The 23,599-nt window shown below is 39.7% G+C and overlaps 1 protein-coding gene across 9 annotated transcripts in view; it reads right to left on the reverse strand.

Moving 5' to 3' along the window:
• LOC139941124 (myoferlin-like) overlaps positions 1 to 23,599 on the reverse strand; it is a 146,151-nt gene that overhangs the window by 63,319 nt on the left and 59,233 nt on the right. For 8 of the 9 annotated variants that reach the window (XR_011786540.1, XM_071937564.1, XM_071937566.1 and 5 more), the window contains 14 exons: positions 20,542 to 20,685; positions 19,710 to 19,790; positions 19,445 to 19,524; positions 18,525 to 18,642; positions 17,166 to 17,268; positions 16,081 to 16,205; positions 15,421 to 15,579; positions 14,867 to 14,936; positions 13,265 to 13,342; positions 12,146 to 12,327; positions 10,859 to 11,011; positions 10,203 to 10,301; positions 9,514 to 9,675; positions 8,699 to 8,876 (listed from right to left, as the gene is read on the reverse strand). Coding sequence is in view for 8 of the 9 variants with exons in the window: in XM_071937564.1 (XP_071793665.1) it covers positions 8,699 to 8,876; positions 9,514 to 9,675; positions 10,203 to 10,301; positions 10,859 to 11,011; positions 12,146 to 12,327; positions 13,265 to 13,342; positions 14,867 to 14,936; positions 15,421 to 15,579; positions 16,081 to 16,205; positions 17,166 to 17,268; positions 18,525 to 18,642; positions 19,445 to 19,524; positions 19,710 to 19,790; positions 20,542 to 20,685 (1,732 nt within the window). In the remaining variant the exon portion in view is untranslated. Of the gene's footprint in view, positions 1 to 3,711; positions 3,790 to 8,698; positions 8,877 to 9,513; positions 9,676 to 10,202; positions 10,302 to 10,858; positions 11,012 to 12,145; positions 12,328 to 13,264; positions 13,343 to 14,866; positions 14,937 to 15,420; positions 15,580 to 16,080; positions 16,206 to 17,165; positions 17,269 to 18,524; positions 18,643 to 19,444; positions 19,525 to 19,709; positions 19,791 to 20,541; positions 20,686 to 23,599 lie in introns of all 9 variants that reach the window. The other variant, XM_071937565.1, reaches the window with a different exon arrangement.

Genomic DNA, 23,599 nt, shown 5'->3' on the forward strand with positions numbered 1-23,599 from the left:
ATACAAGATTCATCAGCATGTCAGCACTACAAAGGAAACCAACAACAAAATATCCCAAAATGGTGGTGATGACACGCAACATAATGATTACATGAACTGCATGCTTAAAATTACCACTTTCAGTGAACTTACATAAAAGCCAAATTCATTCCACAAAAAAAAAGGCGTCAATGAAGGACCAAATTTAAGTTGAAACGGGACAACATCAAGGGTTGAATACATACATCCTATTATTGCTGATTCACAATCTACACAGCCCCACACCCCGAAGAAGACCTTTTTTTTTATATGAGATAGTAACCAACTTTTAAAATTAGCTTTTTCATCAAAATTATTTTGGTACATTACATGTGGAGTCACAAACTTTCAAGTTTCCACAGGCCAACATATAGAGTCCATCTTCAAAACAATTCGTCGAAAAGAGCACCTCTCCTTCCCGGAAAATGGCTTAAATATCAAAATTTTCAAAGAAAATTACTTCAATTTTTTACCAAAACTGGGGTGAATTTCACAAAGGTAGTCCTAACTTAGGACTAGTCCTATAGGCAATGCTAAGAGATAGGACTGGTCCTAAGTTAGGACCAGTAACTCATCCTAACTTAGGACTGGTCCTATCTCTTAGCATTGCCTAGGACTAGTCCTAAGTTAGGACTACCTTTGTGAAATCCACCCCAGGGCTGCCCAGCCAAACATGGTTGGGACATGGGACAATAAATCTTCCTTCCCCACCCTCGCCCAACAGGGTCATTATCTCTAGGGGGAGAACAGACTGCCCAGGAGAGCCTTTATCGACTGCGGGCCAAGGAGGATGCAGGCCCAGCCGGATTCAGCCATGATTCTAATAATTCAGGATGTAGTCGTGTGGTCATACTAAAGTGGACCCATCACCTAATCAGACGAGTTCAGACATTCTCAAAGAGGAAGACTGGGCGCTGTCAACTTCAACCTAAACGAACCACGTACAACCTAAACGAACCACGTAAATCCTAAACGAACCATGTCATTCCTAAATGAACCATTTCATTCCAAAATTCACAAAAAACTGTGCATTAACTAATTCCAACGGTCGGTCTGCTCATAGAGTGGTCTGCTCAACAGGGTAAGATGTGACCTCCCATGACCTCATTCATACTGATGAGGTCAAGTTAGGTTGCATGTAACAGTTACCATTTTACAGTCTATTACTCCAGCCCTGGGCCAAATTTCATGGAGCTGATTTAAAGCAGAAAATGTTGCTTAAAATTTTTTTCTGCTGAGCACAACTAAGTTGGATACCAGTTATATTTTGTACAAGTATAATGGTATTTTAGCTGGTAAGCATAATTTTGTGGTGTTTAGCAACTTGTTACGCTTAAGCAGCGTTTTGAAATTGGGCCCTTTCAACTGAAATCAACATGTCAGCAAACATGCCCAAATACAGGAGTCCTTTTCCTGGATTGCTACATGTATATAAGCAGTTTGTCATGGGTACAATCTTTATACAGGCCTTTTTCAAAATCGCAACCATCAGTTGTTTTGATTATGTACTTTTTTCCCTGTCCACTTCACCTGACAATAAACAATTTATGTCCCCCGCCCCCCGCTCAATGTTGACTGTAAAGCACAGAAGACCGTGCAATCAGAACCAACATTGAAATGGGGCAAGGGGGCCCAACGAGTTATACATGTATTGACCCCTTGCACGCGCGTCACAGGCGGCGACTGATCCGCGCTCACCATGTTGGTGGGCAAGTTAGGTTTACGTGTATTAATGCCGCGTCGCCTACAACGTGCACTTTCACTACATAGCGCACATCATAGAGTTATAAAAAAAAAACGTACAGTGAAATTGCCCACCAGTATGGCGCATTCAAGATTTTTTTTATGATGACGTCAGGTGAAATGGGTCAATATGGCCGGGATTGTAGGACACTATAGGTTGGCAAATGACATAAAGTTGTGCACTACATGTAGGCATACGCATTTAGTCATTCCACCATCAGCCCTATACAAAAAGGTGCAATGTTCCATTATTTTGCCAACCAGTCGTGTTAGTGCGCACGAGCAAATTGAAATTGGCGTTTATGCAGTATAGGTTGTTAGAAGGTTCTACCGTCTAGATTTAGAAAGAGAGGTACAAGTCAGAAGTGTTAGTTTTTCCATGCATTTCGAACTATCATGCAAATACAGTGGCTTTAGACTGCACAAAATAATAGTTCTGCACAAATTAATATTTCTCAGCAACTGTAGTGTGAGGCTCATATGTTTAACACTGAGCGGTTTGCATGCATCGAGCAACAACATACGGTCAGGTCAAAGGTTAAGAAGAAGATGCTCATGCCAAGATCCGTTACAAGTTAATGTCTTTGAATTTGGTTAGTACGCAGTGATGTAATGAAAGTTACAGTCCAGTGTATTGGTATATATGTACATGTAAGTCAGTACACAGATATGAATGGTAATTAATGATTAGTTTGAAGCGTGGTACTGTACATGTAACTCGCAGCCCCGGCTGTATACTCCCCAGGGAGCTGATATGGTTTAAGGATTGAAATACATGGCCCAGTGACATGGGGTAATAATGTCAGAAGTGCTTTGATTTGCACTTCGAGCTGTGATAAAGCGCTATATAAAAATTTATTATTATTATTATTGTTAAGATGAGTGAGAAATGTTTTAAATCTTTTGTCCTTTTGAAGGATGATATCATGTAGAAGATGTTGTGCACTGGGAATGTCACAGCTAGTTAGTGTGAAGAAGAGTTTTTATGTTCTAATGTTGCAGTAATAAAGAGTATTCCCATACACTCCACTCATTTGATCATGTATTTGTACTTGTGGGCGTAAATTCGGGGGGAGGCTTAATTTTATACCCTCTACACTAAGACTAATACTCAAGTTTCTTTGAGTCACACAAATACTAATACTCAAGTATTTTTGAATCATACTCTAGTCTCCTTGAAACCAATTTTTCTGAGCCCGCATTAAAGGCACTGGACACCTTTGGTAATATTGAAAGACCAGTGTTCTCACTTTGTGTATCCCAACATAATATGCATAAAATAAAAAATCTGTGAAAATTGTTTACTCAATTGGTTATCGAAGTTGCAAGAAAATTTTTAAGAAAAAAAACACCCTTGTTTCACAAATTTGTGTGCTTTCAGACATGTCAGATGCATAATAAAAGGCTTCAGCTGATGTCTTTTATTATTTAAGAGTGAGAAATAACCTCTTTCTCAAAAACTAAATTACTTCAGAGGGAGCCGTTTCTCACAATGTTTTGTACTATCAACAGCTCTCCATTGCTTGTTACCATGTAAGGTTTTATGCTGACAATTATTTTGAGTAACAACCAATAGTGTCCACTGCCTTTAACACCATTATCTCCTGTGGATTCAGTGTCAATGCCATCAGGTTGTTTGAATTTACACCCTGTTTCAAAACTCTCAAAAGTTGCAGACTCAAAATCGCCCAGAATCATCCCCCAGATTTACGCCACTGAGTACACTTATTAAACTGCTCTTGAAACAAAACATCAGGTTACCTGTCATTCACTGGTGCTGATTTATAAGACAACAGCATTTAGAACCCTTTTAAAAAAGAACTGTGCAAAAAAGACAAAAACTTTGGCCGTCTTCATTCAATAAAAAAAAATCGCCAAAATCACTGAATAAATCCCGCAGACATCATGCATAAATGTAATCAATATCTACTAGTTTAAATCATCGGCAACCTTTTCCATCCAGAAGCTTGGTGTCCTCCTGGGGGCTATCAGCAGCTGTTGATAAATCCTGTGACCCCTCATCTGAAACTAAAATATAAATGTTTTTGCACTCTAACCACTCAATTCTAGTCCGTTTAGCATTTTTTGTTCTCTTTATATTTCCTGCATTTAACAAAGTAAAAAACCAGTGCAGCGTCTCAAAATAAACTCATTGAACCCATAGCAGTTATTGTGGTGCCCTGTGCTTTTGCCTTGGTGCCCTTTGCAAAGTTTAACAATATGCTTGGTTGTCCCTCGCTCCTATAAAAAGGCTGGAGACAATCTATTTTTCAATGCAGCTCCTAAGCTTTGGAACCAACTGCCCTGTGACGTCAGGGAAACAGAGACTACTTCGATCTTCAAGCAGTCTCTCAAAACGTTTTTGTTTCCCCACTGAGAGCCTCTTGTAATTTTTCTCTTTGTTTTGTTTTCTACTTATGTTATTTTGTTTTTCTTGTGAGGCGCTGTGTTAATTGTAGAGCGCCATAGAAATGTTTATTATAATTATTATTATTATCATTAAGTAAAATCCGGTTCAGGCGTAGAAACAACCAACGACACCAACAGCAATTGTTGTGGTGCCCTGTGCATCTGCTGTGATACCCATTGCTAAGTTGAACAATATAAGTAAAAACAAGTGCAGGTCTTGAAATAACCCACGGCACCCACAGCAATTGCCATGGTGCCCTGTGTATTTTTTTGCTGTGATGCCCTTTGCAAAGTTCTGATACAAATTTACATTTTCCTCATAGAAGTACCCCTTACTAGAGGGAAATTGCTGTGCCCCTTCAAGGTCTGCTAGTTTGTATATAGCGCTCTCATCAAAGCTCTTATTATTTATTTCTAAACAGGGTTTTGAAAGTTTTGAATTGCAAGTATGAAACCATAATTAAGTAGCACCTCGTCAGGGTTTACAGGGTGCTGCGGCATATTCAGCAGCCACAGCCAGGAACACCGCGCCAAACCCCTTCTTCTACAATTTGTCAAAGTCATTCTGAATTTTGTTTATTTATTTTTGTACATTTATTATAAGTTTTTCTTCCATAATTACCGCATTTGTCAGCCATTGACCACTTGAGCGTAATGTGACTTCTTAAAAAATCATACAGACATTTTAGCGGACATAAAAACTATGGTAGTTTTACAAATATGAGATGGATCACAGTGGGGAAGTCAAGGTGTTAATATTTCTCATGAAACCCGGATAAGTGAAAATCAATGTTATTATGCCTAAGTAGGATTTCAACCTTTGCGTGGTGGAAGTAAAACAGAGAGACGTTTGCGATATTACCATGTACATATCTCTTTTGAGAAGTGGTGGTTCTGAAAAGAACCAGTGGTTATTAACGACTCAACGATTCGATCAGTACCCTCTGATCATCGTTTTATGAGAATAAGACGTGTGCGACTTTTAAGATGCATTATTTTGTCTTGCTTGCCACGTATACATGGTCTTCGTGCAAGTGTGTCGCTTTGTGTGGTAACACCAGGTGAATATCTCTTTGTGAGTAGTGGTGGTTCTGAAAAGAACCAGTGGTTAATTACGTCTCAACATTTCGATCAGTATGCTCCGATCGTCTTATAGTTAAAAATTATGCTGCCTGCAAACCAGTCACTTCCTGCCAGATGTCAACAGCTGTGTACAAACGTAGTCTGTACATGTAGTTTTGCATTGCTAATTTTGTTATCGGTCTTTATTGTGTAACTGATTCCTCTCTGCATTTGTAATTTTGTGATACTTTTTCATTGCTAAGTTTCAGAGCGTTATGTCATAATTAGTTTTTGGGTTTTTTCTTACACCAGGAAAAGGAGAATTGAATCTAATTTTTCCCACTGCTAATAAGACATTGACTTGAATTTAAGATGATTTAAAATTTCCATGAGATCTTATCAAAAGTGACAAAAAAGAAAAATAGGTCTTGACTGATCACAAGGCCATAAAGCCAGTCAGTCCATTCCTGAGGTCACATCATTCTCAATTTGTGATTCCACAGCAACAAGAGTGTGAAAATAACCTAGCGTGGTCAAAATCAAAACCTGTTCTATTGCGTTATTTTAAGTCTTATCAACACTATTAGTTATTACACTATTTTGAGCTATACTTCACATCACGTTTGCTTGAAGATAAATTTGTTATCACATGCATGCTTGTGGAGTATTAAAAAATATAGCGCATCTGCATCTATATTGTCCATATTCCACTTGCATTTTTGTAATAACTAATAATATTTGAATACAGACAATCCGGCTAGAATTTGCACTTTATAAAAAAAACCTTATTTCATGAAAACTATCATATCCGCAGAAGTATGACTAAAGTTATCATATTATTAATAGTATCGGCGACAACTGAGCAATCTGTAAATGGGAAGGAATCAGTAAACGGGCATCACCAAAGATCATGCACAGAGTGCTTGGTGTTTAGTTTTAGTCTCAGCCATTCACAATCCAGTGTGCAGGTGGTTCCCTGATGTACACCTGCCATAGTTTGTGTGTGGTGTGCATGTATAGGTACATGTAGCATTAATGTTAAAGTGCAAGAAGTTAGATTAGTAGCAACCTCAGCCAGGCCCACCAGTTGTATAACGACACGATCCGGGAAACATTATTGTCTGGAGCTGTCTCCTCACCTTAATAGTCAGGTGAGGTTTGCGATAGCACCATGTTTAAATCTGTTTTAAGTAGTGTTGGTTCTAAAAAGAACTGGTGGTTGGACAACTCAACGCTCTGATCGGTACGCTCTGATCATCTCCTGCAAGTCTAAAACGTTATAAATTTTAAAACTAACTAGGACTAGCTGGGAAATAGCAAGATTGTTTTCTGCGGAATTGTGGTATAACTTGTGCAGTTTTTACATTTTTAATATTTTATATGTTGCTGTACAACGGATTTTAAATTTCATGTATTTTTATATACTTGACGATTACACCATTCAATTCCAGATTTTCGACACTATTTTAGTTGCCGCAGCTACTTCTACTTCCACGTTACTACTCGGCAAAGTCCCATGATGGGATATCACGCCAAGATTACAGACGGGATTGACCGATGAAGCAACTAGGGTAGATTAAGAGTGGATTTGAACTGGGAGAACAGGGCAGTGACAACAGGCAGTGGAAGATTGTTCCATGCAGGGGTAATTCTTGGGAAAAAAAGAAGAGTTTTTGTAGATGTTGGTGCGGGGTGAAAAGAGATAAAAATTTCAGTGGATGGTAACTGCGTGTTGATATACCCGGGGGAACAAGAGTCAGAAAGTTGAGTGGATTTATGGATGGTAGTTGGTTGTGAGAGATCAGATACATCATTGTAAGACTGGCATTTCAGCTGGGTCGGTATCCCATATATATTACGGACCAATCAGTCATGGATTATCACTTGGTACAGGTTCCTTGCTGGCTAAAAAAGTCTCAATTTGACAAACACATGTAATAATACTAGCTGGGACATCTCAGCAGACACCCAGATGTTGTTTGCAACACAGCATCAGGTGGACACCCACCAGTTTCCGCCTTACTGAATAGTATCATTTTACAATCCAGGGACCAAACACCATGAATCATCAACTCAGCGAAGCTTCTCTATTCAAAATAATCAACGTTTGTTCCTCTAAAACAAACTATTTTGTTTACCCTTACGCCGATGTGTATGAAATTGTTGCATTAAGTCCGGTTCATACTTCCTGCGAATGCGACTGCGATACGAATGTTGACGTCACAAATTCGCAACGAAATTCGCACTGAGTTGAGTTGTGCACAACTCTCTTGCGAATATCGCAGGGAAAGAAGAGTTGTAACGTCAAATTCACATCAAATTCGCATCGCATTTGCATTCGCAGGAAGTATGAACCGGGCTTTACCCTCTCCCAGGGATTTGAACTGTGTCTATAGCCATCGGGCTACCTTGGTGGTCTAGTACCGGGAAAGTACTAAATATACAATGCTTATAATACACATCGGTGAAAGGGTAAAAAACTTTCGCTTTAGATTCGTTTATTTTGAATAGCCATGTCCACATCAAAAAACCTCACCTACGGCTATTTGCTGTTAGCCAAGGTGGCAACGTTGAGGAAGATACTTCTAGGCAATCTGAGCCCACCGTCAGCGCACTGCTTCACAAAATTCCACGATTACCCGGTAAAGTACATTCTTTGTGACTCTATAAACCCTATGTGCAGAATGCCACAGTATAAGCAGTGCTATAAAAGTAAACCTTGGCCAACGGCCAAAAACCAGCAATTCAGAGAAGGGCCAAAGATTTGGTCAAACATTTAAAATATGTAAGGCATCAGAAGATAAAAGCTGCAGGATGAATGCAAAATTTTAAAATAAGCAAGCACATAAAATAAAAATACCATGAATGGAAAGTATTAGCTGAAGCGTATACCCTGGATGATGAACTTTATAGCAAAGGTTACAAGCTCAGTCATCTTTTTAGCTGGGATAACAACAAAAAAGAGTGATACAGCGAAGAAAGATGACAAATCAAAGTGTGGTGTACAGCAATCCTTACCGATCTTGAACTCTTGGTGGCAGCAGACACTGCGGTAGTACCTGGGGTCATGCTGCACTGCCTAGCGTTGGGTTTTAGGGTGGGGCTACACAGCGATCATCTGATCATCAGTCACAGGTTATTGGGACTTTTACTTTGCAAATCAGTTATACAAAAGAATGCTGGGGTCTTTCTAAAAGCTCGGTTTAGGCTCCGGCTCCAGGCTCCAGGCTCCATGTGTTGGTGTTTGTGCGATACGCGCTTCTCTAAAATGCAGGTTAATGGCCAAGCTGCGTACACAGCGCGCAGAGCCTGAGCCCAAGGTTTGAGAAAGGCCTCTTGGTCAACTCGTTAGGAAAATTTTCCAGGTAACACCGCAGTTTTTGCTGCCACCAAGAGTTCAAGATCGGTGATGGATTTTTGTATACGGATGGATGAATCGAGACGTAGAACAAGGATAGAGACAAACCTCCGTTCTCAGTGGGTTGGTCAGTCAATGCTGCGCCGTTGGTAAGGGCCGGAATGACTCGGTACTCTGCCAGCTTCTTGATGACTGCCACGCCGACAATGGGTTTACGTCCAAAGGCACGATGGTCACGTACTTTGACGTTGATCGGAGGAGTGTACAACTCTTCCTTGGGCAGGTCCTAGTGTTTTCAACCAAATCAAAATATTATGCAACGGTAAATAAACCACAACCGCCCAGCCGCCGATTTCACAAAACTTTACGCAACTGCGTAAGTCCACTTGCGCAACGCTTATGGTGTAAGTTGCGCCATAAACGTTGCTCAAGTGGGCTTACGCAGTTGCGTAAAGTTTTGTGAAATTGGCTGCTGGAATTACATGCAGGCCAGGAGGCCATGACCTTTGTTGCCCCTGGTCTTGGCCTTGGTGCCCTTCAAAAGTTTCCCAGATTTTCCAATGGAAGTGCCCTTTGCAAAATGAAAATGGCCTTGCCCTTTCAACATGTTCAAATATGAAAGTCAAGGCCTGCCACAACATGGATTTTTCTTTTGAATAAAAAAGACTTCTGTTTTGGCTGTTGAAATAATTTGTCACCGATGCCATGATCGACACACATCTACAGTACTAGTGAAAAAAAAGGAATATTAATTACTGAAAATTTATACGGCGCACAGTATTTGGAGGACCATTCAAAGTTGCCCAAACCACTGTGGTTTAAACAAAAGATTAACAAGATGTGTCTTAAGATGGTGTTTGAATGATGACAGATCAGTTGTGTCCCTTTAAACTCGATTGATTGATGAGAAGTTGACAGCTTACCACTTGCATGAAGAGCAGCGGAGAATCAAAGTTGGGGTTCTTTTTGGTGTTCTTGATGACCTTGGATGAGATGATCTTGCCGCCAATTTCAAACTCGATGCATGGTGACGTCACCGCCGAGAGCTGGAACTTCTTCATGTTGCGTACACCCCAGCAAAGAAACTTAACAAAAAAGAATATAGAAATAAAGACTCTCGTTAAGCATCATTTATTAGTGGGACATTCAAAGGCAGTGTATACCTTCGGTTATTACTAACAAAATGATGACCATAAAAATTTATTTTCTAAAGCGCAATGGAGAGTTGTTAGTGTAAGAAACGACACCCTTTGAAGTAATGTAGCTTCAGAGAAAGAGGTAATTTGTTCACCCCAAAAATGAATATGAAAAAGGCTTCAGGCATGAAGCTTTTCTCAGGCATTGTAAAACATCCAATTCTATACAACAAGTGTTTTTTTTTTTTCTTGATAGATTTTCTTGCAACTTCAATGACCAATTGAACCCAAATTATCTCAAAATATGCAACATAGAGTTGAGTATCTTGCTGAAGCACACAAGTGTTGTGACCGGGATTAGAACCCCCACTCTGATGACTCAGCCAACAGAACATGAGTCTGACACACTAAACTGCTCAGCCCAAGATTTCATTGCATATACACTGTACAGTACATATAGATGTACATGTACTCACCTCCACACCAGTCTTCTGCATAACAGGACGGATGCCATTAGGAACCAGGAACAGATCTCCTCTAGATGGTGGCATGAACGGCAAATCAGACGTCTCCGACTAGAACAAAAACAGTCAAAAATCAATTAGAAAATCAGTTCCGAGGGATTAAGCTCATAGCCTAGTCTTTGCCTTTCACCACTGTGGACTCGGGTGTCAACCTGAAGTGGTCAAAGAATGCCAAGTGACGACTTAAAGCCCCTTTCACAATATACATCTTATCCCAGTGAAAATAGCGCTGGGGACGCCTCTGGACTTGTTTGACACCCACGGTTACCCCAACACACTTTTAAACTGAGTCACTATTCCACAGAGTTCCGGTTGAACATTGCCCGCTCTGGTACTATTCCCACAAAACACGCGCGCGAGATCACTAGCCTATATTAGTTCATCCCACGTGACCGTGTTTCAGCCAACCAGAATACAGAACGAGCAATAGGTGTGTTATAAATAATAATGATGATAGCATTTTACCATGAGGAAAAGTTCAAGGGAGGCCAGTAGTTCACCAGCAGTGCCTTCTCCTTTACATAGAGTATACCAAGCCAGTCTTTAACCAATCGAACGACAAGAGTCTACTTGGGCATTATGAAATAATAATGATGATAATATTTTACCATGAGGAAGAGTTCGAAGGAGGCCAGTAGTTCACCAGCAGTGCCTTCTCCTTTACATAGAGTATACCAAGCCAGTCTAGCTACACGTTGGTCAGCGCTGTCCAGTTTCACCATCGGTTTCATCACCACACGACCCATGAACTCATCACTGCCCTGTTGTAGTCAAAACATCAACAAGATCGGATGGTGAAAAAACAATCAATCAAGGTTTGCGGATACACCATTTAAAGGATTTGGGTACTTTTTCAAAATGTCCATAGATTTACATTAAACTTACAGGGTTTGAAGATAATGATAGTGGAAAGCTTCCCTTCAAATCTTACTTACTGAGGTGCTGTAGTTTTTGAGAAATGAGTAAAACAATGTCATGAAAATACATTTGTAAATTATTAAAATAATTTTTGTCTCATGAGACAAATTTTTTTTTCATGACATTGTTTTACTCATTTCCCAAAAACTACAGCACCTCAGCACGTAGTATTTTCAAGGAAGCTTTCTGCTATCATTATCTTCAAACTGTGTAAGTTTAGTGTAAACCTGTGGACATTGTGTTTTTTGTCCAACAAAAGTTACATAGACCCTTTAAGACGAGGTTACACAAATTAAATGTTTAGCATCCCTGTCCGATTCCTTTTTTAGGGGTTGCACAAACTATAACATTATTTTACCAATTCAAAAAGAGATAAAAAAAACCATGAAATGTCAACCTTATCTATCAGAAAATGTAATACTTGTCAGTCAGAACTTAGCTTGTGCTGATTACATGGTTACACATTTACATTTATTCTTGTGAAAGTAAGCTAAATTAAGGGCCTACTGAACTCAATAAAATCACAGTAAACATGTTCAATACTTGTCTAACATCTTTCTTTTATTATTGTGTGTTAAACAGTGGAAAAACCAATGGTGGTTTGAAATGTTTAAAGAATGGCAGCCATTTTGCAAATAAAAAAAAATAAAAGGCCCCTTGGCTTCATTACCCGAAATGTACAATAACAAAGATTAGTAAGTATATTCTCGTTTCTCCAGTACTGCTCATCAAAAAAGAAGAATTGTCTGAAATAAGATATAGAAAGGTTTGCAGTAACACCATTTAATGACTATCTCTAATGAGTTGGGGTGGTTCTGAAAAGAACCGTTGGTTTCAACTCGATGTTTCGATCAGTATGCAACCACCCACAACTCATTACAGAAAGTCATTACATGGTGTTACCGCAAACCTTTCTATATCGTATTTCCACAAAGTTTCAAATCCTACTTGTCTGAAATAACAACATAATGACTTACGAATGTATCTTCATCGAAGACTTCTACAACAATATCTGGTGGATCGGCAGCCAGGATTTTGGGATCTCCAGGTATATCGATCTCATCAAAGATCAACGTCTGATCCCAATGAGGGCACAGTGTCTTCTTGATCATTTCTGTCTTTTGACTTCGGTTGAGGAAGCTGACAAAGGCAAAGGGATCTACAGAGAGAGAAAGAGAGATTCCATGTATGATAAGATTATCCATGATTCATAAATACCTCAGACAGTTTTGCTATTCCTATTGGTGGAGAGCGCCTCACGTGTGTATAAGTTTATGACCAGTAAAAAGTGTTGAAACATGGGCGTGACACGCGAGCTTGCACCTGTGCTTATAAGACAGTTTCTTCATTCCTATTGGTCGAGAGCAACGGCCGGGACAGTTGTGCCGCATCACGCGATACGCGCGACGCGCACAGCATTCCCTTAATAGGAGTTGTTTACCCGAAGGCGGTGGAGGGCCTTACCATTTCATAGCTGGAGGGGTGTTGTGTTGAAAGAAATCATTAAACAATTAAACTTTTTCGCATTTATTTTACTTTTTGACCAAAAGTGTCAAACAAGATTAGCAATATCTGGGCAATGTCTGGGCATACAGAAATGAATGGTTATCTGAAGGATTAATAACAGGATTCAAACCAGTCTCTAGTCACTGATCCCAACATTCCAGTATGGGCAGAGATGAAAGACCAAGTAGAATCTCTGTGACTTCAGTGAATCTTGGTGGTCTAGTTGGTAAGACACTGCTCTATAATTGCAAAGGTCGTGGGTTCGAATCCTACCCAAGTAGTATGCCTGTGATTTTTATTCCACAGAGCTTGGGGAAAGTAGTGAGTGTACAGTGCTAACACACATTGATGTACGGGTAAAACCAACACTAATAGACCTTATGAATTGACGTCATCCAGCGGCCATCTGAGTGGAAAAACGGTGACATAATGTAACAATCGAAATGCACAGATTTGTCTGCGCGGCGCACAGGATTGGCCAATGCACAACCTCCTTTTGACCTCTAGGTGAGGGCGCCCTACTGAAATGACGTCATGTGCATAAGGTCTATTAAAATGTTGTTATTCGGTACTAGAATAAACACACATACCAGAGAAGCTGTCAGAGTCTGCTGCAGTCAGGTCCCTGGCTTGGTAGATGTACGCACGCAGTTGATACTTGTTGGTTTCTATTACAATAATAAACACAACAGAATATTAGATCCCTATTAATAAAAATGGGCCCTGGGCCTAATTTCATAGAGCCGTTTACCGTTAAAGGGAAGGTACACGTTTGGTAATTGTCAAAGACCAGTCTTCTCACTTGGTGTATCCCATCATAAGCATAAAATAACAAGCCTGTGAAAATTTGGGCTCAATCGGTCACCGAAGTTGCGAGAAAATGATGAAAGAAAAAACACCCTTGTTGGATGAATTTGTGTGCTTTCAGATAGGAATAAAAGACTTCTCGCTAGAAGTCTTTTATTATTTTAGTGAGAAATTACCTCTTCTCAAAAAATATGTTACTTCAGAGGGAGTTGTTTCCCACAGTGTTTTATATTAATTTATCATCCTCGTACAGGCAACGGACGTCTGGATATCTGAAGGGTTAAATACTGTTATTTAACCATTTCGGATTGCACAACACTACATGCAACACAGTAAGAAAAAGTGTTTGCAATCTGTATTCGCGTCGTCCGTGGATTGTAGCATTCAGGTCTGTAACTTAATAATAATAATACAGTATTTAGAAATGTTTGGGGTGTTATAAAACAAATATTGACTGCTTTTACTCGTGCAATGGTTAAAAACTATGACTCCCTCGGTGATCCCCGGAGCGTTCTATTTTCCCTCGGCTTCGCCTCGGGGAAAATAGAACGCTCCGGGGATCACCTCGGGAGTCATAGTTTTAACCATAGCACTCGAAGCAGTCAATATTTGAATACTATCAACAGCTCTCCAATGCTCGTTACCAAGTTAGTCTTTAAGTTAATATTTAATTTGAGTAACTAACAAACGTGTACCTTCCCTTTAAGCAAATTTTTGTGCTTACTGTAGCAGAAAAATATGTGCAGGCATAAATGTATTTCATCATGATATCTCAAGTTGCAAAAAATAGTTAATGGTCTGACGTTTCGACCCTAGCAGAGTCTCTCTCGAAGGCTAAATGAGAACACGACAAACATGAACAGGTAACTAAGTGAAGGGTTAGAAAGCATACAGAAAAAGGCAAGGGGTAAACAATGAATAGGGAGACAAAAGGGGGGGGAAGGGTTGTAGGGAAGGGACTACCTTCGTGAAGACTCTGCTAGGGTCGAACGTCAGGCCATTAACTATTTTTTGCATTTATACCATATCGGTCCATTCGCTTGATAAGTTGTTTGCAACAGCTAACTTTATCTTCTCTTTGATATCTCAAGCTAGCAGAAAAATTCTCAAAGCGCATCGTGAGAATGTTCACCAGGGATATGCATTGTTACATCACTCGTGTGCTTATCGTGGGTAAGCGAGCATTTATCTTTGCTTATGGTCAACAGCTTTATGAAACAGAAACTCTGCTAAGGGATGCTCTGTAAGCACAAAACGGCTGCTTACATGTTTTATGAAATTGGCTCCAGTTGGCTTGTACGCCGATGTATTAATAATGAAGTCAACCGGATATGACGTAGATTGGTCGAGGAAAATAATGGAAATTAATAATTTGTGTAACTTACGGTTGAAGTTGACGAACATTCTAGGAGCAGACAAGCTGGCCTTACTCTCTTCACTATCGCTTTCATCATCCTGCATTCAAACAATCAAATGTATTCAAATTAACTACAACTTTGAACACCTACATTTTACAAAATAATATTATAAATTGTGTTCGATTCACTATTGACCCCCTTGAATCAATGTTTTACTCGCAAAATATTGCTTAAAAAAAATTCTGCTCAGCAAATGTTAGCAGGATACCAGTCACAGATTGTACATGACAAATGGCACTTTGGATGGTCACCATGTTTTTGTAAGCATAGTTTTGTTGTGCTTAGCTACTTTTTGTACTTAAACAGCTCTATGTGATTGGGCCCATGCTCGAGAAAATTCTGGGTCGTGGGCTTATATAACATACCTATCCCATGTCGAATACAGCCTTTGCTCTGGTGTCTCCTCGTACAAAAATGTGCTTAGCACAACAAATCATGCTAAACAGAAATTGGAAACCAGCCAAAACTTCATAAATTTTCATTGTGACAACTGGTGCCCAACTCATTTTTGCTCAACATACCTGTCCCATGTCGAATACAGCCTTTGCTCCTGGTGTCTCTGCCACCATTTTACGATGCCATCGCTTGCGACGTACCAAGTCCATTTTGCGCTCCGTGGCGTGGAACTTCATGTTGAAGAGTGGAGCAAACTCCCATGCTCCTACATCCTTCTTCTTTTTCTGCGTTAGCGAAAAATGTCATTTGTGATACGTGTTATTTAAAGGCAATGGACACTATTGGTAAATACTCAAAACAATTTTCCGCATAAAACCTCACTTGGTAACGAGTAATGGGGAGAGGTTGATAGTCTAAAACAGTGTGAGAAATGACTCCCTCTGAAGTGATGTAGTTTTTCAGAAAGAAGTAATTTTTTAAGAATTTGATTTCGAGTCCTCAGATTTAGAATTTGAGGTCTCGAAATCGAGCATCTGAAAGCACACAACTTCGTGTGACAAGGGTATTTTTTCTTCCATAGTTATCTCGCAACTTCGACGACCAATTGAGCTCAAATTATCACAGGTTTGTTATTTTATGCATATGTTGAGATACACCAAGTGAGCAGACTGGTCTTTGACAATTACCAATAGTGTCCAGTGTCTTTAAAAATAATTGATTGAAATGAATCAACTCTTCCATAAACCAGTGACTGAATCATTTTCAATGTCAACGATGTGACTTACTTGGAGTGATTTGGGATCCACTACGAGGACTCTTGATCGGACCCAGCGCCGACGTCGACAGAGATGGTATGTCTTCTCTACAGCTCCCCAGCTTGCCATGGTGGCCTCAACGCAGTACTCAAAACCTGCACAAAACAATACAATTCAGAAATGTTTTGTATAATGCCATTTTAGCGGAATGTGATTATTTACATGTCAATATGTCATCTTCATTGTTTCTTTTATATATTTTTTTTTAATCTATTTTTTTATGCAAGTCGCCAGACACACAAGGCCGGAAGGCCACTTCAAGGTGTGGGCTACAATTATTTTTGTCAAGAGGCCGTTGCCACCTACTCCTAGCGCTGAAACAGGGTTACCCCTTTTACAGTCCTAGGCTTGGGTGTCATCAGTCCGAAGCCTGGCCGGTAGAGCAGAAAGCACTACCTCCCCAATTTTGGTCTCACATGGGGCTCAAATTTTGGTGGAAACTCCACAAGGCCGCAGGACTTGTAGCTCAGAATCTTTACTGGATCGGGGGTCAGTTTTATCGTCTAAACTGTTTTATATGAACACACACAGGGGTCTCGTTGCATGTTTCTAGAATTCCCCAGTGTTACTGCTTCCCCCTACTCCAGAGCAATGTCGCTATTCTCCGGGGCATGCCAATTTGCCGGTGTACATCTAGGCTCAATTTCATAGAGCTGCTTTTATAAGCAGATATCTTTGCTCAACATTGTGTTTTAGCTGGTAACCTAAATTCTGATAAGTATAATTTTGTTGTGCTTAGCAACTTTTTTGCTTAAGCAATCTAAGTGTCTAGCTACCGGGCAATCTCAGTGGTCTAGTTGGTAAGACATTGCTCTAGAATTGCAAGGGTCGTGGGTTCCAATCCCACCAGAGTAAATGCCTGTGATATTTTTTCACAGGACTCGGGGAAAGTACTGAGTATACAGTGCTAACACACATCGGTGAATGGGTAAAAAACCAAAATTAATATTCTTTATCCCCGATGCAAATTTAACATCTATTACAATCCAAGTGTGAAAGGACCGGATGCCCCAGGGGACTAGACTAGTGTGAAAGGGGGCTGAACACAATCTTACCTTCCTCGTCCACTGCTCTGTTGATGTCCAGTGCCCAAGCATCCTCCCAATCCCAGCCCTCTGGTGGTTTAATCTCCTCACGGGCTCCGCAAGCGTCTCCTTTCTGTTAAGAGTATCACAAGAATCATAGTTTAGGTCGGGTCATTGCCGGCATGAAATAATAATAATTTGGGGGGGCTAATCATCCTTACTTGCAGCTAAGAGCTGAATTGCGAAGGACGCGGCTACGGCTATCAGCCTTTGGCTGCCAGCCAAATCAACCCATTATGGACCACAGAGCACAGCCAAAATCGAAAATGTTTGATTTCCCGAGGGAGGAAAACCGGATGGTCTAAAAAAAAAACCTCCTGGCAGAGCAGAGAACCAACGCACAACTCAACTCAAATAGGGCCCTGGCCGGGAATCGAACTGGGGTCACCTTGGTGAGAGGCGAGCGCTTTTTGCACAAGCCAACCATGCCACCTGATGACATACATGTACATGTATACATGTAGGGCTTGGGCTGTGATGACAATAAACTCTCACCCGTCGACAGGAATTCTGATATCAGTGATCAATGCACCAGGAGTAACAGTGAAATTGCCTCAGAGTTTATCTAAAAAACATTTGGACATCAGCGGTCAATGTAATATGATGAACAGTGGAATTGCCAATACTACCTATCTACATCTACATGTACGGGAATCCTTATTTCAGTGGCCACTGTAATGCGAGTGACAACCCTGTCTACAACAACTCGGATATCTGTGATCAGGGTTATGTGAGTAACAATAAAATCAACCCCATTTCAACTAGCTACAAGAATCCTGATATCAGTGGGAGTAACGGTGGAATTGCTCTGATTATCTATCTACAAGAAGTCTGATATCAGTGATAAATGTAACATGAGTGACAGGTTTTTTTTTTAATTGTTATATATATATATATAAATATCTTTTATGCACGTCACCAGACACACAAGGCTTGAAGGCCACTTCAAGGTGTGGGCTACAACTTTTTTTTTCTCCAGAGGCCGTTGCCACCTACTCCTAGGGCTGAAACAGGGTTACCCCTTTTACAGTCCATATGGATGCAGGCTTGGGTATCATCAATCCAAAGTCTAGCTGGTAGAGCAGAAAGCACTACCTCCCAAATTTTACGTAGCAATTTTCACGACAGGGATCGGAACCCACACTCTGCTGATCGAACACAAGAGCTTGAATCCGGTGCCCTTAACTGCTCGGCCATGACACGCCACAAATGTGAAATCGGCCCCATCATCTCTGCATGAGAATTCTGACGACAGGGAGAGGCCAATGTAACACGAGTAACAGCAAATGTTGCCCTATCTACAAGAAGAAGTATAAATGTTGACTTTACCACATTGGTGAATGGAACGGAGGATTGTCCCCAGTAGCCACCGGGAATGTTTCTGGATTCATGTTCGTACACATCCTCCAAGAACTTGGACATCCCAGCGTCGGCGTCATACAACAGACTGATAAAAAAAAAAAAAAAAAAAATTTAAATTTCATAATTATATTGTTTTTGCCCTTATTACACTGATGTGTATTAAGACCTGTATACTGGGTACTGAGTTCTGTGAAAAAAAAAACACAGGAAAAAACAACATACATGTAGACAGAGCAGTCAGGTGGGATTTGGACCAACAACCTTTGCATTGCTAGAGCAGATGTCTTACCACTAGAACACAGAGCTTGCATGATGGCTAAAGAAAGTTTGAATCCCTAGCAGCAGGGCCCAGTTTCATAGAGCTGCTAAGCACACAAATTTGCTTAGCATGAAATTTCATCCTTGATAAAAACAGGATTACCACCAAAATTTCCATTTGTTTCATGTTGCTAGTGAATAGTCTGAAGCTGATGTGTGCTAAGCAAATTTTTGTGCTTAGCAGCTCTATGAAATAAGGCCCTGGTACTGCAACGATTTCATAGATTTCATTATGATACAAATAAGGCAGACACAAATACATGTAGTGCGGTAGTTTTGTTTTCTGTAGCATGCTGGGAAAAAAGGAGGCTTGGTAGGTAGGGAGACTTTTTTTTCACTTCACATTTGAACATGTGCTAAGATTAATTAATAAAATGTCACATGACCTGCTAAGATTAATTAATAAAATGTCACATAACCTACAATTAACCAAATAAAATGACTGGGAGCTACATGGGTGTGATATTTATAAACAAGAGTTATTCTACACTTTACTTGCGTAGAGTAAATAGCTATCAGAAATCTGGAAACTACCAAAAGAAATAAAGCATTTAATTAACCAATTTTACCTGAGTTCTGGGCTCTCAAACCAGTCTCCCTCCCAGCGCCATCCTTCTGGTACTTTGAAGCTTTCCTTCTTCAACTTGATCTATATACATCAGAAAACAATACACATTATTCATGGCTCAAATCTCCAAGCTATTACTAGGCGAAAGATTGCTAAGCGAACGCAACCTATGGTCTAAAAACCTTTAAGAGGGCTGAACACTATTAGAGAGCTGGGGATAAACTGTATCTGAACTTAATCTGATGGTCTTAAAAATCTCATCCTACCTTGCCGGTTACATCAGAGAACTTTGGTCTCGGTAAGGCTTTGCTTGTCCAGTTGCCAAGGATGCTCATCTGATTCTCATACTGTGATAGAACAAACAAAAACACAGATATTTTGTATTTCTTAGAAAGCCCACAGTTCTCGCAATCTACGTTCTTCTTCTACGTGTCCCCTGCACCCTACACCTACACGGGGTACGGCAAATGAGCATTTACAGTCAGCGCACCTACATTTTGGAACAATCTACCTCTTCACATCTATCAGGCATCATCTCTTGAATCCTTCAAAGCCATTTCAAAAACTCATTTGATTTTAAATGCTAAGTTATTATAACTTTTGATTATTCGTAGATGCCTTGGTACAGCTTTGAAACTATTAAGAGGCGCTTTTTTAAGAGGCGCTTTGTAAATATTATTATTAGTAGTAGTATCAGGGGTCAATCACAATAGTCAATGTTAAACAATTTCAACTCTCTTTCAAGATTGTGGGTGGGCGGGTCAAAAGAAATAACTAAAAATCAAAATTCAATTTTTTGTGATGATGGAGTAATCAAGCATTTGTGTAAACTCTACGTTTGTGCCCTTATTGTAAAGAGAAAGGGTTGGCCCAGTTGTTTCTGGTTTGATCAACAGCAAATTGCTACAGCACCTTGTAAACCATTACATGCTTTTATATTTCTATGGAAGGAATATCTTATACTTCAGAACGTAGCTCCACATACCTTGCAGAAAAAAAAAGAAAAAAACGCGTTGATACACCCTAGGGGTGTAACAAAGCACTATTTAAGAACCCAGCATTATTATTTTTATTTTTATTCATTTTTCTTAATCTCACGGTTTCAGCGAAGACGGCGATGGAAGCGTCGGTCATTCCCAGCTGGAATTGTTCAGAGTCTCCCTCCAGTCCCAGCCAAAGTTTCATACGTAACATGGCCGGAATCTTCTTGGCTCCAATGTTCATGGAACTCTTACCAGCAAACTGAAAATATCAAAGAAGAGAGGTTGGGGGTAAGTTTACGCAATCTGAAATATCAAAGAAGAGACGTTGGCGGTAAGTTTTAGAAATCATCAACTAGGAATCCCAAGTTTATGGACATTAAAACTTCACCGAATGTGAACATTTTTAAGAAGCGACTGAAAACCCATTTGTACTCAAGAGCATGTTCTATGTTATAGATTTTTTGTCAAAAGCGTTTTTGAACATATGTATGGATACTGGGGCCATATAAATTACTTTGATTGAATGATTGATTGATTTCCCAAAATTACTTCCTAACTTTCATTCTTTCTAAAATTCTAATTGGAATACTCATTCTCAAATGCTGCTTTTTTTTATATGGATGCCCATGGAGATACACTGATTTTCTTGGGTTTTATGCTGGGATGAACTATTAAGGCAATGTATGAACTTGTGTTTTATTTGGGTACTGTGTGTTGTAATTTTGTCTTTTTTATCCGACAAAATTTATCAATCAACAAGACTCAATTCTGTAAGATTAAAGCTTCATTTGATCCTCATGCGAAAAAAAAAAAAGGATTTGATTGAGTAAAAGGAGCGACTAAATATTGCATAGCCTTTGTATAAATTATCAAATTATCTCATTGACTTTCTGAGAACATCTTAAATCCGATGAAAGTTAATAGTATGCCTGCATTTGTATAAATGTCTAGCTCTATTCTGCCTAGTTAGGGAGTACCCTACGCCACTGCATTAACACACCTACACGCGTTCACAAACTGCACTATTTTCTTTTCTAGAAAACCTCAAGCACATGTATACTGCAGCATGTAAGTTTTATTTCTTTTTGTGTTTCGGGGGGGGGGGGGGTATCAGATACCACACTAAATTCAGTGTCTATGACAAACACAATGTGTGTAAGCCCAGGAGTTTTTTTTAGCCCTCAGAAAGATTTCACGTAACTTTAAGGACTAAGTGCTGATGAGAAGTTGGAGGTGTTGAATAAGTTTGTGTCCAAATCGAGTAGCGACAGCTCCGGCTATGACCATTGGCTGAAACAACATCGTTGCTGATTAAATGCCTCTTCAATGATTCAATGTCATAGAGCTGCTTGTACATGTAAGCACTGAATATTGCTTCATATTTTTCCGCTAAGCAGAAAGAAGCAGGGAACCAGTCACAGATGATACTACATGTCAAATGGTATTTTGGCTGGTAACCTTATTCTGGTAAGCATTTAGTGTTTGTGCTTGAGCACAAAAAGCAGCTAAGCACATCACCATTATGCTTATCAGATTACGGTTACCAGCAAAAATACCATGTCATATGGAAAGTGTAGGGTATCCTGCTCATTTCTGCTAAGTAGGAAATTGTTCAGCGTAATTTTCTACTTAAGCAGCTCTATGCATTTGGGCGCTGGTCAAAGCCACTGTCAAAGCCGTCAATGTGGACACAGCCTGAGGCCGTTTCTGAATTGGTGGCTTCAGTTTTGTCTATTGGCTATGGCTATGACAGCTAAGGATGTTCTATACATAAACTTCAATGCATGATGACATGAAAAGCTAGCCGTAGCCGAAGCTGTAACCGCCAATACGGACACAGCCCAATATGTTGGTGGTTGAAGACTGAAAAGAATCAAGTCTGTAAGTGTGCATGAGTTGGAAGGAAAGAATCAAACTTTCTTTGTGTTTACAGGAATGATGCAAAAATCATAGAAATCTATTCACTTATAAAATATATATTATTTAAACATTCCTTGCATTAATACAGGCCTGGAGTTCATCTTCAAGAGGGCAAGGCCATTTTCATTGAAAATTCTAATGTCTCTTAAGAAAATTTTGAAAGGGCACAAAGGCCAAGACTGGGGGCAATGAAGCCATGGCCCTTCATGTAATTCCAGGCCCGTTAGTAATGAGTGATATAATTCATTAAATTAAAAACCCTTATTATAAAGAACAGAATATATATTAGAAAGTTACTTTATTTAGTAAGTGGAAAGTTCATTCCTATGGTTCGATATTTCCATGTTGATTACTATTCTAATGCAGTTTAGGGTTCATAGAAATATTATATTTTAAAAAGATTGCGGGTTAATTTTGAGTGTTATGAATACACATACATGTAAAATTTATGTTTATTGTCACATGTCCAGCAAAAGAACGCGAAGCAAATGTTACTGGCAGAAAGTTCCAAACCATTTCAGAAAGACCGAGTTGAAATGAGAGGACCTTGCGACTTTTTTGCGCTTATACCACAGGTCCTTTTGGTGGTACGCAGTTTGCAAAGAGTTGATTTTGTATTTTTTTCCAAAAAACTGATCCATTGATCTAATGCGAGTTTCAAGGAAAACTCCATTGGAGATCCTATCACGTCAATGCAGTCCATTTTGGTTCAACATAGGAATGACAAATACATAACTCAAACATTTGAGCGTTAGGATACTGACTGACTGTAGTCATTTTATTGCTTAAAACTTTCTGCTGGTAAGTGTAGGTGCAGGACCTTCACGTTTTGATATGTCACAAAATTTCCCTGCAAGAGGGCGCTGTCATCCAAGAGCTGCTCCAAAACACAACAACCACCCACTCGAGAAGATCTTGGGAACTTATTCGTCGCAAGGCAATCCATGTTGTGACAGCAGTTCGTGAATGATAGCGCCCTCTCGCTGAGAAAATCATGCCAAATCAAAACGAGAAGGTCTGGCACCCAGACCATCTGCTGGTTCATATATTGCATAAAGCCTAACTCAGCGTAAGGGCTTAAAGTCCTTCCACCAGGCACTGAATGTTATTATAGCAAACACAATTAGAATACCTGTCATCCACAATATGTTAATGGGAAAAATGAATATTCATAATGAACATCATAATCCAAAATATGTTAATATCAAAATTAATATCCATGACTGCTCCACAAACGTCTTAGATGCAGGTTC

This window comes from Asterias amurensis, chromosome 8, assembly GCF_032118995.1.
Source record: "Asterias amurensis chromosome 8, ASM3211899v1".
NCBI lineage: Eukaryota > Metazoa > Echinodermata > Asteroidea > Forcipulatida > Asteriidae > Asterias > Asterias amurensis.